This window comes from Tachysurus vachellii, chromosome 3 (genome assembly GCF_030014155.1).
Source record: "Tachysurus vachellii isolate PV-2020 chromosome 3, HZAU_Pvac_v1, whole genome shotgun sequence".
Classification (NCBI taxonomy): domain Eukaryota; kingdom Metazoa; phylum Chordata; class Actinopteri; order Siluriformes; family Bagridae; genus Tachysurus; species Tachysurus vachellii.
Window position 1 is genome coordinate 5765974 of NC_083462.1, and position 12398 is coordinate 5778371.

At 39.7% G+C, this 12398-nt stretch overlaps 1 protein-coding gene across 1 annotated transcript in view; it reads left to right on the forward strand.

The window, feature by feature from the left end:
• The window catches only part of syt11a (synaptotagmin XIa), a 24348-nt gene continuing 11950 nt past the window's right edge, over window positions 1-12398 (forward strand). Inside the window, exons 1-2 of the mRNA XM_060865514.1 lie at window positions 1-229; window positions 10882-11699. Coding sequence (XP_060721497.1) covers window positions 196-229; window positions 10882-11699 — 852 coding nt within the window. The 5' untranslated portion in view covers window positions 1-195. The remainder of the gene's footprint in view (window positions 230-10881; window positions 11700-12398) is intronic.

The following is a 12398-nucleotide window of genomic DNA, read 5'->3' on the forward strand; positions in this document are numbered from 1 at the left end:
TTGGGGGAAAAGGAGCGCTCGTGCTCGGTCAGGCTCATGCACCATCTATAGATAAACATATAATATATATATATGTATATAAATATATAAACATCTATATATCCATGGACGTGAACTAGGGAGCGGAGTTATTTTTATTTTTTATTTCTTTTTTCTTTATTTGTTTTGGATATTTGCTGAACGCAGTGATTTATCATGGCTGAGATGGAGAGTCTGAGCCCTACATATGGTAAGGCATATAACATCTTATATTACATCCAGAATAATCATCATAATCATAATTAAATAATGTCATTATTAATTATTATTGTATTATTTTTTTGTTATCATTTGTTAAAAAAATGTAAATAAATAAATAAATAAATAAATAAATATTAATGAGGGCTGCTTGGTTGGAACAGCTTGAGCCTTAGCTTTTATTTAATCAATTTAATTTCGAAATCTGGCAATAAATTGACTTTCAGAGACTTTTTTTTTAAAAGGAAGCCTAATATTACAATGTGTAACTAGACACACTTAAGAGGACATTGTGTTATAATATGTGTAATGTGTGTGTGTGTGTGTGTGTGTGTGTGTGTGTGTGTGTGTGAGAGAGAGAGAGAGAGAGAGAGACAGAGAGAGAGGATTAATCCTCTTTCTTTAAACATCTGAATGAATTTAACAGGGCCGTGTTAGATACACAGGTCTGTGTGTCATTTAGCTGTTATGCTGAATAGTGAGATTATCTCTGCACATCAGAGGCACTAAGTCCACTGCCCTGAAAGTGTGTGTGTGTGTGTGTGTGTGGGTGGGTGGGTGTGTGTGTGTGTGTTTAAAGGGCTGGCTCGATGATGTCATGTTGCTTCCAGGCTTCTTCTCATCAAACACACTCACCCTTTAAACTGTTTGTTAAAACACTAGCAACAACAACATCATCAACAACAACAACAACAACAACAACAATAATAATAATTATTATTATTATTATTGTCACAGTATTATAAGCAATAGATAGATAGATAGATAGATAGATAGATAGATAGATAGATAGATAGATAAATAGATAGATAGATAAATAGATAGATAGATAGATAGATAAATAGATAGATAGATAAATAGATAGATAGATAGATAGATAAATAGATAGATAGATAGATAGATAGATAGATAGATAGATAAATAGATAGATAGATAGATAGATAAATAGATAGATAGATAAATAGATAGATAGATAGATAAATAGATAGATAGATAGATAGATAGATAGATAGATAGATAGATAGGCTTGTTTTCTTTTCATTCACAACTTTCTCATTATAAAATATTAAGCTAAGAAGAGAAGCACTGTCTTTAAGCCCTTGTACAGAATAGACACTTAGGTGTGGTGCTGTTCTGGGAAAAGTATCAGTGTTGTTGTGTTGTGATAAAGCAGACGGATTATTGCCTGGTTGAAGTGAATTATTCTCAGATAACTTATCCTTACATCCTGAAAGTGTATTGTTGGTCTCATACCGCGATAGTTTGCTAACAGTTCCTGCTGTTTAAACAGACACCTATAAACCTTCCTGTCATCAGCATCCTCACTGTTTTCTCTTCTAAAACCTATAAAACTTTATCAACAGTTTTCTTTGCTAAATAAACAACATCGTTTAATTATCCCTGTATAATTAGACTTGGATCACGTGCCGTGTCCGACATCCTCCGAGTCCCTCTGATTGTGCTGTTACTATAGAAACAACAACAAAATAAGATTGATTGTGTTTATGTAAACCTGTGATTTGAATTAACAGCTGAACTGTTGTCACTTCCGCTGTTAGAAATGAGAAAATGAATCAACACCTTCTGACCAATCAGAATCAAGAATACGACAGAGCTGTTTATAGATATATAAAATGGATCATACAGAGTCGAATAATTGTAGCATTTGGTGATGTTTTTTTCAGTATGATTCTTTAGGCGTGGAGCAGCAGACCGTGGGTGATGCGTTTGTTGACTGGTGTGTGTGTGTGTGTGTGTGTGTGTGTGTGTGTGTGTGTGTGAGTATTTTAAGCACTGAGTTTTAGAGCTGTTGTGATGTGGATGTTGCCTGGAGGAAATATCACCAAAAAAAGAGAAGGCTTCTCTGAGCTTTAATAGTTATCTGCAAATGAGACGGGAAAAACGAACGTATTTCATTCTGAACGAACGAGGGGGTAAAATCTTGTAATATTCTCCAGTACGATAATGACAGTCAAACCCAGAACATAGTGTGGCATGAAACTTTGTCATGTGACTTTATGTGGATTTCTGGGAAGTCATTTTTATTGATGTGTTCACAGAAACTATTTGTCTTGGGCTCGTTCCGGGAGTTAGTGCTAATTGAATCGACGTCTGATTGCTGCTTGTCCCGGATTGAACTTAACACCACTGAGGCTTTTTTTATGCTTCAGCTGTCAAACCAAGTCCAATCCAATAAAATCATATCGTATCGCACAACATCAGTATTGATTTAACCGACTTTGACCTTGCAAGGAAGCGACTGTCATTAAAAAAACTGGATCAGCATCAACCCTAGGTCATGTGATGAGAATGAATTGCTAAATACTGAATCAATGGGGGAATATATGTGAGGGAAGATGGCTAGATGGATGGATGGATGGATGGATGGATGGATGGTGGACAGGAGAATATGCATGAGATGGGGAATAAATTGATGAATTGATGAGTAGTCAGATCTGTTGATGGATCGATTGAAGAATATAACAAATGGATGGTTGGGTGGATGGATGATTGATAGATGGAAGAGTAGTCAGAAGGTTGCATAGAAAGAAGGATGTAACAGATGGGTAGATGTATGTATGGATGGATGTATGGATGTATGGATGGATGGAGGGATGTATGGATGGATGGAGGGATGGGTACCTTTTTGGTATGGAACAGATAAATAAGTGGTTGAATAGATGAAGGTAACAGATGGATGGATGGATGATTGATAGATCAAAGAGTAGTCAGATGGATTGCTAGACAAGAGGTTGTAACAGATGGGTGGGTAGATGGATGCATGGGTGGGTTTATGGTATGGAACACATAAATGAGTGGATGGATAGAATGGATAGAAGGATGGAGTTTTAGATCAGTAACAGACCAAAGAGTGGATGGATATAAGGATGTAACAGATGGATGGATGGATGGACGGAGGGGTAGGTTTTTGTATGGAGCAGATAAATGAGTGGATGGATATAAGGATGTAACAGATGGATGGATAGATGGATACATTTGTAGGTAAGAAACTGATAAAATGAGTGGATAAATAGAGGGATGTATGGAACAGATGGATGAACTTTATTGACTATTAAATATTTAAATCTATGAAATAATGTCTGAAATAATGTCTCATTGTTATTAATTAGGAAGTCACAGCAGTGTGTGTGTGTGTGTGTGTGTGTGTGTGTGTGCGCGTTTGTGTGTGTTTAGTAGGTGCAGCAGGGCAACAACGGGTTGAATTGTAATGTTATGACATGTGGTGTGACGGTGAGAAGCCTCTTTGTGTGTGCTGTGAGAGCAAGAGTGCGTGCCAACGCAAAGACGCTCACATAAGCACATGTTGTGTGGAGAGAGATGCAGCGTGGCATTGTGGGTAATCACGGTTTATCTCGGGTTAAGTGTAGATGTAGAGCATGTAGGTGCTTTATAACAAAAAAACACTGAGTGTGTAATGCTTGAGACGTCTCGCTGTCTTGTGTCATGGAGCGATAAACGACTGTGTGTGTATGTGTGTGTGTGTGTGTGTGTGAGGACACTGAAGGACACCATGAGTGGGCTGATGCCTCTTCAGTCTCCTCCGCTCTCATCACATCCTCCGTCACTTCTTCTTTTCTGTCTCTGTCATTCTCTCATGTGATTCACACACCAGTACCAGTGATGTGCAGATTGATGATCCTTTTTAATCATGGACACACACACACACACACACACACACACACGTGTAAGTAGGATCTTAAATTCACGTGTCAGGATGTGAAAGCAGGGTGTGGTCCAGATAGCGGCAGAAGCTGAACAGTGAATCTAATTACAGTTTACTTTTTCACTCTTTTCAGTCTTCTCAGTTCTCGAATGCAGGATAAATTTATCAGTCACGAATCTGTCTGTGTTGATTTTTACTTCTTTAATTTATTTTTTTTGCTGCTCACAGTCGCTTGGATGATCGGATCGATCCGCGTTAAGGCTTGCGGTCAAAACTCTCGTCATTCTTTACTGTTTCCACAGAAATATTTGGCCAAAATCCATCGCCGCTTCCTAGAATATCTTTTCCATACAGTAGACTGAGGGAACAAAGTCAGGAAAAAGGGCGAGGCTTCATGTTGAAGTAAAAACCAACATTTCCATCGCTCTCTCCGTTCCTCCTCAGGGTTCACCTACTGTACGAGTCTATCTTCAGGACGATGGTGGGAAATAAACGAAGCAAAAGAGCTTTCGGTATTAATCAATATTCGTTCACATGAAAACAACACCATAAATAATGAAGAACTTCTTCACGCTTCGTGAAGAGCAATGTATCAGTGTCAGGACTCCTCCCTGTCTACACCCAGAACGCCTGACTAGTCGCTTAAAAGCAAAGTGAGCGAGTGAGCGTGAGGTTGCAAGGGACTGATGAAATGGAGAGAAAGACGACAGAGCGAAGGAGTAGATTTTGATCCATCTCTCTGTCTCTCCCTAGTGGGGGTCGTATCTAGGCAGCAGAAACAGCTGGGTTTTTAAAACGCTGCCAAAACAGTGACATCATTCGCATCGACGTCTCTCAGGGGGTCGCAGTGACCAAGTGAGGAGGAGAGACAGTCGGCCTTTGTGTGGAAAGAAGTAGGGTGGGGTCAAGTCTCTCTCTCTCTCTCTCTCTCTCTCTCTCTGTGTGTGTAAGAGAGAGAGAGAGAGATTATCTGTGGTGGTGTTAACAGTTCCGTTCATGTCAGAAGGTTAAATTTGGTCTGTTTAAAAAATGAAGTTAAAATGTTCATGCTTCTGAGTCGTTTAGCCAAAGGCAGATTTCTAGGATTTTTTTAGCCCGGATGTGTCAATTTTAAGCCGAACAGCTGATTGACTTCTCATTACTGAAACTCTAAAACTCCTTCACATTACAACGATAAAGGAAACGTTAGCCGCAAGACGGACAACTGATCTACGCTTCCGATCGATCCTCACCGGAAGTGACGGTCCTGACCACATCATATCCGTGACCATGGTACCTGGTGGGATGAAGGGAACGAGCAGCGAGAGATTAGGGTCTGTGTTTATTCTCTGGGAACAAAAGAAAAAGTATCTGACTCAATGAACATTATCATTATTATCTATGTTAAGCCTTGGCTAGTCATCTTTAGTTCCTCACAGGTGTGGACACTCATTCATTACCCACTCGTTCTCTACATCATCACCTCCCCACGAGTCTGTAGCTGCGTCCCAAATGATGTACAGCACATTACACACTATACACCGTGCACTATGCGCTCTAGCATCTACTGTATGAGAGTTAGAAGGGTTGCATCATCCAGTCGACGGTGAACGATAACGTCGAAAGTGTCTACGTGACATAACGCAGCTAGCTTTAGCGGAATACGTTGAATTATCAAATGTTATAAAATAAATCACACAGTGTGCACGAGCTACTTGCGACAACATTTCTAAGACGTCTCGTCCGCTGGAGCTTTGTCGTCCATCTTGAATCGGTTTGTCATCTATCTTCAGTTAGCCCCGCCCCTATTCTGCTACATAAACGAAGCTGAGTGACGAGTGCATGAAGTGTCTAAGGCCACGTTCACACTGCAAGTAAAAGTGGCCCAAATCTGATTTTTTTGGGGGTCAAGTGACCAGGTCAGACTTCTTCAGGAGTAGTGTGAACACTCAAATCTAGCCCAGATCTGATTTTTTCAAATCAGATTCAGACCACTTCCATATGTGGTCCTGAATCAGACCCAAATCTGATTTTTTTCCAATGTGGCCACAGTGTGAACAACCAAGGCGGATTTGATGCGACTTTTACGTCAATCTACATCGACATTCGTCACACAATTATGCGCTGGCGAGTATGAACACAAACGTGACTACACCTACAAAATGGATCAAATAATCAAAAGTTGCCCTCGACATCTGAGAATTTTCAAAACACTGCGTCTCTGTGCTGCCGTTACACAAACATTTAGAAAGAAAAGCGAAAATGCTTACTTCCTCCATAACCTCGCCAACATTAGCGCAACGGCATGCTGCGTGTGACGTCATTGTTATTGTTCGTTTGCGCATGCGGGTCAGTTCGAAACAGCAAACAGTTCACACTGGTATCTGATATAGGCCACATTTTAAAAGGTAATGTGAACAGCCAAACAAAAAAAATCAGATCTGAGCAAAATATCCGAATTGAGCGTTAAGACTTGCAGTGTGAACGCCGCTTAACATTCAACACTTTTTTATGGTTGAATAAGCAAATCATTCAGGTTCTTGAAGGTACTGCTTACAATAGTGTGTAAGTATGTGATTTGGGACAGAGCCTGGTGATATGATTTAGTTTACGGATATATTGTTTTGAATCTCACCTCCTGTGCTAGGATTGGCTCATTAGTCTGCTGTTTAATAAATTATTAAGCGTTTAATCAGCATTCTGGATTTTACACTGATACACTGAGAGTAAACTTGCCTTGTATCTTTTAACTGTTTTTTTTTTTTTTTAACATTTCTCTTGAATGGTATGGCTGCCAAGCACGTAGGCCACGCCCACTTTGATTCATGCATGATTTCCTAGTCAGTATATTAAGCCTTATTGCTGCAACTCTGGCTCTTCTCTTTATTATCACCATCCACTATGTTAGGGTAAAGTTCTCGGTTTTGTGTCATGTTCTGCTTTACTGGCTTCTTTAAAAACGTCTTGTGCTGAGTTGTTTTTTTTTTTTTTTTTTTTACGACACATCCTATTCTCATCAGAGCACCAAAGTGGAGCTCAGCACAGAATTTCAATCAGCTTGTCACCGCTATGACCGTAACAGCACAGCTGTTACCACGGCGACCCAAGGAAGGACGGCATGGAGGGAAAGACGAGTGACAGAGAGATAAAGGGGAGTAAAGGGGAGTTGGGATATGGAAGGAAACTGAGAAACGAAGGTGATGCAGTGGGACTGGACAAAACTGGACGTCTTATTGCAAGGGGCTGCTTTAAACATACCAGACATAAACTAAACTAAATAACTGTATATTATATATGTTTATTATTCATTTATATATACATACATATATATATATATATATATATATATATATATATATATATATATATATATAAAACATAGAGACTTCAGTAGCTAGTTAGTTAGCCGACTAATTCCTGTGATTGGGTTGATGAGTAAGGGGAATAAAACACTTCAGGATGTTCTGCTGTAGGAAAACTATAAAGGACCTGATGCAGAGTTTCTGTTATCATCCATGTCCGCATTCATAAAGATCCTAAGAATGGTTTCTGACAGCTCATAATTTTGCTTAAAATCTAGGATTTTAATCTATTTTTGATTCATTTTTGATCTAGGAATCTTATCTTAAGAGTGATTCAGGACCAATCACAGAGCAGCTCTGGGCAAGGACAATACAACAACCTTTTTATCTTAGAGAGGAGGCGGGGCTTAACCTGTTACTAGGTATGACACATGCTTTTGAAGACTGTGATTGGTTGTTGAATAAAAAAATATAGGGGCGCTTTTACAATCTGGTCTATTGTAATCCTTCACTTTGTCTGTATGTTAAGATATTTGAGGATATATTGTGTCGGGATCTTCTCTTTAATTTTAAAAGAGAATTTCGTCACTATATATGAGCAGCTCTTTGCACTAGGAATTTTCATGAAAACAAGCCTTGGATGTCGTTTATTTTCCTCTTACAGCACGTCCTGAAGTGTTTTATTCCTTTTATACCGCAGCAATTTGGCTTAACTTTATCTTTAAAAACATGTTTTTTATCCATTTATGGTTACATTTAATGTCACGGATCATCAAAGAACTATAATGCTGCGTTCACACATACACCAACTCGCAGCAACAGAGATCGATGATCACTGATTTTCAATGAAAGCTGCGACTTCCAGAGACAGGATGTGGGCGTGGCCTCATCAGCGAAACGGCAAAGTTGAGAAAAGTTGAACTTTATGCATATATGTAGTAACTAACATATTCCTCGACTACTGATGATCCATGATATGACGTAGATATACACTGCTGAAGTTTATACACAAACAACAAATCTTCCTCTAGAATGTTAGACAATGTCACTATGGCAACCAGGAGTAAGAACGCATACTGACGACTTTATAGATTGATATAAAATCACTGTATGTGTAAAGGGAGCTGTAATTTTGCTACCTCTTACGTTATAGCAGCTATTAAAACTCCCGAGAAATACAAAAAGAGTATTTATACATAAATTAATATAAATGAGCCACATTACAGCTGCACCTACACAAATGTCTCGTATGTATTAATTTCTGATATTTAATAAGACCTACACTACTGCTGTAACAGTAAATATAAGGTGTTTTTATGGGAAATGATCCTCAGACAGAACGCGCCGCTCTTCACTGGCCGTCCGAGAGCATAAAGAGAACCGCTGCTCTCAGCACCCGTCCCATTAAACAGCATTAACATCCGCCCTGAAAGCCAGGAAACAGCTCGGAGGGTTAAGTGTGCAGTCTCGCCTCTTTTAGTGACGCTTGAAAGGGAGAAATGCAGAAATGTTCAACCGGTTGTTAAGGTTAAAGGAACAGTACAGAACAGTAAAGTAGTAAAAGGTTATAGCTACTATCATGCTAACATCATGAGTGATGACACTCAATATGAGGTGCTGCATTCCTGTGTGGAAGAGAGAACTTTGTAGAGAAACTGAAATCACAGGAACACACACACACACACACACACAAATGCAAACATGGGTGACTTATCTCTCTGTCACACATAGAACTGCTGAGATGCTGACTCTCTCTCTCTCTCTCTCTCACTGGCGAGTGTGTTTTAGTGTATTGTTGAGGGATTATGTTAGCCAGCACAATTGTGCACGAGTGTGGAGTGTGGAGTATTAGCTTGGTGTTTTTTAGATTAGTTTGGTGTGTTGCATGCTAGCGTGGAATGTCGAGTATTAGCTTGGAGTGTTGTATGTTAGCGTGGATCGTGGTGTATTAGCTTAAGCCGCCTTCACACTGCACACGACAAACGATCGCAGATAAATCGGAAGTCATTCATTTCCTATGGAGAGTCGCAAGGTCGCTGCGTGAGGTGCCGACCATCTGCGGATCCGTAATTTTCGGATCCGTTTTGAGCGTTGGATCCGTTAAAAAATTGAACTTGTGCGACTACACCGCATCCTATATGCCGACCGGATGTGATGTATTCCAATGTTGTCCAATGTGTGTGCGAGGTGATAAGAATTATTAAGATTCTTATAAGAATTATTAAAAAGTATTAATATAAACTTTAGTAATTTTTAAACTTTATCAAAAACAATCTTTTTGTTTTAAATACATTGTTATTGATAAAAAAGTAATAAATTATTAATATTTATATTGTATTTTTTTTAATGTTGTTCCCATGTTTCCTCAAAAATTATTCGCGGTCTTTCTGGATTGCATTGATTGTTTGTACTCCTAACTTCATTCACCATGATAAATGGAGGGAGAATAACAGGCTAATTAAGTTTGCAAACATTTAGCACATTTTGCAAATACAACACACCTGAAAGACCGACAATCTCGGCAACACGCTTCCATGCTTCATTTTTCCTGTAAGCATCTCTGTATGATTCAAGAGTTGGATAATAAAGTAACGGGTGTTCGGAGACCGCGAGAATTACGCTTCTCTCCCATGTTGATGTCTGCACGATCATATTGCACATTACGTGCGACTGTCACTAGGGGGCGAAATGTCGTGTTGTATGTTAGCGTGGATCGTGGTGTATTAGCTTAGTGTGTTGTATGTTAGCGTGGATCGTGGTGTATTAGCTTAGTGTGTTGTATGTTAGCGTGGATCGTGGTGTATTAGCTTAGTGTGTTGTATGTTAGCGTGGATCGTGGTGTATTAGCTTAGTGTGTTGTATGTTAGCGTGGATCGTGGTGTATTAGCTTAGTGTGTTGTATGTTAGCGTGGATCGTGGTGTATTAGCTTAGTGTGTTGTACTATATGTTAGTGTGGATCGTGGTGTATTAGCTTAGTGTGTTGTATGTTAGCGTGGATCGTGGTGTATTAGCTTAGTGTGTTGTACTATATGTTAGTGTGGATCGTGGTGTATTAGCTTAGTGTGTTGTATGTTAGCATGGAGTGTGGTGTATTAGCTTGGTGTGTTGTATTTTAGCATGGAGTGTGGTATATTAGCTTAGTGTGTTGTATGTTAGCATGGAGTGTGGTGTATTAGCTTAGTGTGTTGTATGTTAGCGTGGATCGTGGTGTATTAGCTTAGTGTGTTGTATGTTAGCATGGAGTGTGGTGTATTAGCTTGGTGTGTTATATGTTAGCGTGGATCATTTTGTGTTGTATGCTAGTGCAGTATTTTTGAGTGTTGTTAGATAGCTCAGACTGTAGTCACTGCAACGGTTCCAGTGCAGAGTCATAAAGTAACAATGCCTAGAGACCAGAGAGGAATAAAGAAAGAACTAAAAGGAATATCTATATATATTTCCCTTCTACCCTCTAAACTGTACACCAGTAAACACACTTTACTAACTGGATCAGTGAAAGTGCTTTTGATTTCCATTTAATTTTTGGAATACGATATGATGACATTGTTGCAGTGGAACACTGGGGGTTGTGGGTTATGGTGAACATCATCTTACTATGACGATCTGCTTTCAGCTTGTGACTGTGACCAAGAAAATTATTCATATGTAACCTCTATGTCTTTCTCTCTCTAATGCAGAGGTGTCCCCAGTATTGGCGGGATTTCTTGGTGCAGGGGTTTTGGTCGTCACGGTGACGGTGGCCATCTTCCTATGGACTTGCTGTCAGCGTCAGTATCGCAGGATGACGTTTAAGTTGAGCAACGGCCCGTTTGATTCGCCCACTGACCCGCCGTTAAAGTTCATCCACATGCTTAAGGGCATCAGCATCTACCCTGAAACCCTCAGCAACGCCAACAAGATCATAAGAGTAGGCCGGAGGTCATCGTCATGGCAACGGAATCACGACTCTGACATTGAGGGTCATGCGCATTTGCAGATGAACCACCTGGTACCACCAAAGCTGGAGCGAGCGCTGCCAATCCGGGCAAATTACTGCTGCTCTGAAAGCAGCGGCTGCGACTCGGCAAGTAAGACCCCGACTCCGTTCATCCTCGAGTCGCCCTCGTTAGGCACCCTAGACCTCGCCATTGACTACAACTTTCCCAAAAAGGCATTGGTGGTGACAATTGTAGGTGCGCGAGGTCTCCCGGCTGTTAACGAGCAGACGGGAAGCTCAGATCCATACGTGAAGATGAGCATCCTGCCTGAGAAGAAACACCATGTAAAGACCCGTGTGATGAGGAAGACCCTGGAGCCGTCGTTTGACGAGACGTTCACCTTCTACGGTGTTTCCTTCAGCGCACTGGCTGACCTTACACTGCACTTCCTGGTGCTGAGCTTCGACCGATTTGCCCGCGATGACGTGATCGGAGAGGCGTTGGTGTCGCTGTCGGGTGTCGAGCTTAGCGCAGGGAAAGTACACATCAGCCAGCAGATCACCAAGAGGAACGTACAGGTGAGACGGATCACAGAGACGCCATTTTGTTCTTTTGTATACTGTGTATGTGGAAGGACGACAATAAAGCTTGAGTAGAAATTTGGTAGTTTCTGTATTGCACGTTTTGTAGTTTAGATTTGTTTAGTTTAGTGTTAGTTTATTGATAAAGGTTATATTGGAATGTTTCCCTTTATGTCGGGAAGTTGTATTTAAAATTTCAGTGCTATAGTGTAGCTTTGATGCTTTAGTTTGTACAGAAACATTTGTAGTTTGCATTGAAACATTGTAGTTTAATTTGTTATGGTTAGAGTTTGGCTTGAAATTCTAGTTGTTGTGTATTGAAGGTACATTGTTCTTGTCTTACAAACCTTTTTATGTTGACCTGTGTATATTATTGTCTAGTCAAGGTTGCAGTTTATATTTTAGTGTTGTAACATATATTGTGATGTTTTGAGTTAGCCTGGAATGTTGTAGTTTATATTTTATTGCTGTAGTTTATATTGTAATGTTTTGAGTTAGCGTGTAATGTTGTATTTTATATTTTTGTTATTTATATTGTTATGTTTTAAATTAGTGTGGAATAGGGCTGGGCGATATGGCTGAAAACTGTATCACGATATCAGTATTTCATATCTGTCGATATTGATAATTATTGAACTTTTTTATGACCCATTTAAAATAAGGACCAGGAGAAAAATATATTACATTTAAACATTT